At 35.7% G+C, this 2614-nt stretch overlaps 1 protein-coding gene across 1 annotated transcript; it reads left to right on the top strand.

Moving 5' to 3' along the window:
• The first annotated feature begins 276 nt into the window (after positions 1-276).
• Positions 277-1523, top strand: LOC130590090 (uncharacterized). Its single transcript, XM_057392012.1, has 2 exons — positions 277-653; positions 875-1523. The coding sequence occupies exons 1-2, from the start codon at positions 277-279 to the stop codon at positions 1521-1523; spliced, it is 1026 nt and encodes a 341-aa protein (XP_057247995.1).
• Positions 1524-2614: the final 1091 nt, after the last annotated feature.

Raw genomic sequence — 2614 nt, forward strand, 5'->3', positions numbered from 1 at the left:
ACATCGTAATAAACATCCAAAACAGGTGATATTGTTCTATATTCTCTACTATTTATTCATACGATGTTACCAAAAAAACATCTATTTGGTTATGAAAAAAGGAAAAAATGAAAACAAACACAAGAGTTATTAGAATCACAAAAGGGAGCTCTCTTCAAATTTTTCTCTAAAACAGTTGAAGGGTCTTCTAATGATTTAGGTGCCAATGAGGATGATTTTCAGCAACCTAATGAAAATATTAATGATGATAATAATCTTGAGCAATTCAATGAAAATATGAATGACGATAATCTTGGGCAATCTAATGAACATTTGAATGGTGATAATTTTGAGCAACCTAATGAAGGTGTGATTGGTGATAATCTTGAACAATCTAACGAGCACTTGAATGACAACAATTTTAATAACAATGATAATGTTCCAAATGTGTCGACAGATAATGTGGAAAATGATGAAAACTTGGTCCCTCCTTTGGATAGTTATGATCCTAGTAATTGGGGTATTCTCGATAATAAAATGAGAGATATTATAATTGAAAACGGGCCTATAAGGGAAATGAATCTTACATTTCCTCTCGATAATCTTTCTCGACATTCTTCATATGCTCATTATTTAAGAAAGATGAGTAATGGAGAGACTAGTGATAGAAAGTGGTTGGTTTACTCCGAACATGTGGATAAAGTTTATTGTTTTTGTTGTAAGTTATTCACATCGCAAAAATAACAAAAGCTTTTTCAGAATTGTATGAATCTTGTGACAATGATGCAAAGACGAAGAGTGAAGCAGAAAGTTTGATTAGTGCACTAGAAAGTTTTGAATTTTTACTAGGTATTGTTATTTGTTATGACATTTTGTGTGCTATTAATATGGTTAGCAAGAGGTTGCAGTCTAAGTCTATGTGCATTGACTCTACCATAAAGCAATTGGAAGATGTGTTTTCATATTTTGAAAAGTATCGAGATGAAGGCTTTGAAAAAAGTATAAATCTTGCGAAAAGTATTGCATTTGAAATGAATGTTGAACCTGTTTTTCCAATAAAACGTCGTGTCATTAGAAAAAGACATTTTGGAGAGAACAATGAGGATCAAGAAAGTCAATCACCGGAAAAATCATTTAGGGTCAACTATTTTCTTATTGCTGTTGATATGGCAAAAACGTCTTTGAAAAACAGATTTGAGGGGTTGAAGATATTTGAAAGTATTTTTGGATTTTTATATAATTCACAAAAGTTAAAATCACTTGATGAAAATGAGCTGAAAGAATGTTGTCAAAAGTTTTACACTACCTTTTCTCATGGCAATTTATCGGATGTTGATCAAGATGGTTTGTTCTCCGAATTAAAAGTCTTACAATTCACTTTGCCAAATGAATCAATGTCTGCTATTAAAATTCTTAAATATGTCAAATCAGCAGATTGTTATCCGAATGTAGCAATTGCTTACAGAGTTTTATTAACAGTGCTTGTGACCGTAGCATCGGCCGAAAGAAGCTTTTCAAAACTCAAGTTAATAAAACCTATTTGAGATCATCAATGGCGCAAGAAAGGTTGAACGGTTTGGCAACATTATCGATTGAGAAGGATATGCTGGAAAACATTGATCTTGATGTAATTATAAATGACTTTGCATCTCAAAATGCTCGAAGAAGCCGCTTTGTATGATTTTCAAGAAAGAGATAGTTTTTTTTTATATTTTTTAAATGTTGTTTTATGTATTAAGACTTGTTATGATGCTAAATAAATTTTTTTTTGGTCCATTATTAAATTTTATTAAAATCAATAGAAACGGTAAGGGGGGCCATTTTTCACTCTTCGCCTAGGGCCCATAAAATGTCAGGAACGGGGCTGGCCATGTTGCTCTCGGTACGTGACGTTGAGATGTAGTTTCCCCACAGATGACGCAAAACTGTTTCTGCCTACAAACTAGTCAAAAGAGTAATGTGTTTAGGGTGAGAGTCAAATCCCGAGTTGGATAATAATACCGAGTCTCGTGACTGCCAATCCTGCAAAACAAGGAAAAACTGCCCCGGGAGTGTTCCCAGGAAGCCCCTCCGACGCTCAAGTCAGTTGAGATTGAGGTAGAGAGAGAAAGTAAGCAAGTCTAGAGAGAGATGTGGTTTTGTTAGGTGAGAATTGAATACATGTTCATTGATGAGATGGTTTACAGTGCTGGGGATCTCCTAGACAGGAAACCCTTTTGGGGAGCATCCCAATACCTAGGGGAGCCACCCCTTTTTAAGGTAAAATTGCTTTGTTCCCTAAAAGCTGATGAATCTCCTTTGATATGCAGGACCTAGGTCTTGAAACTTGAAAGAAGTTCCTTATGCTATTTATTGGGCCAGACCAAGAGCCCAAACAAATGCTTTCTATGTTTATTAGAGCAGTAAATTGCATTTAATATATATCTCCCAAAATGGATTATTTCTATTGGACCCCATCGTTCCTTGGGCCCTGGGAGGACGCCCCTCGTGCTCACGATCAAGGACGGGTCTAGGCCTTACACGATCCTAACTAAACAACATGAATCAGGACCTTTGGCAATTGGCACCTTGCCGGAGGCAAACTTGACAAATATAAACACCCTCTACCGCCACTCGAAATTTTGCACACAACACT

Source organism: Beta vulgaris, chromosome 1 (genome assembly GCF_026745355.1).
Source record: "Beta vulgaris subsp. vulgaris cultivar EL10 chromosome 1, EL10.2, whole genome shotgun sequence".
In the NCBI taxonomy this organism is placed as follows: Eukaryota; Viridiplantae; Streptophyta; class Magnoliopsida; order Caryophyllales; family Amaranthaceae; genus Beta; species Beta vulgaris.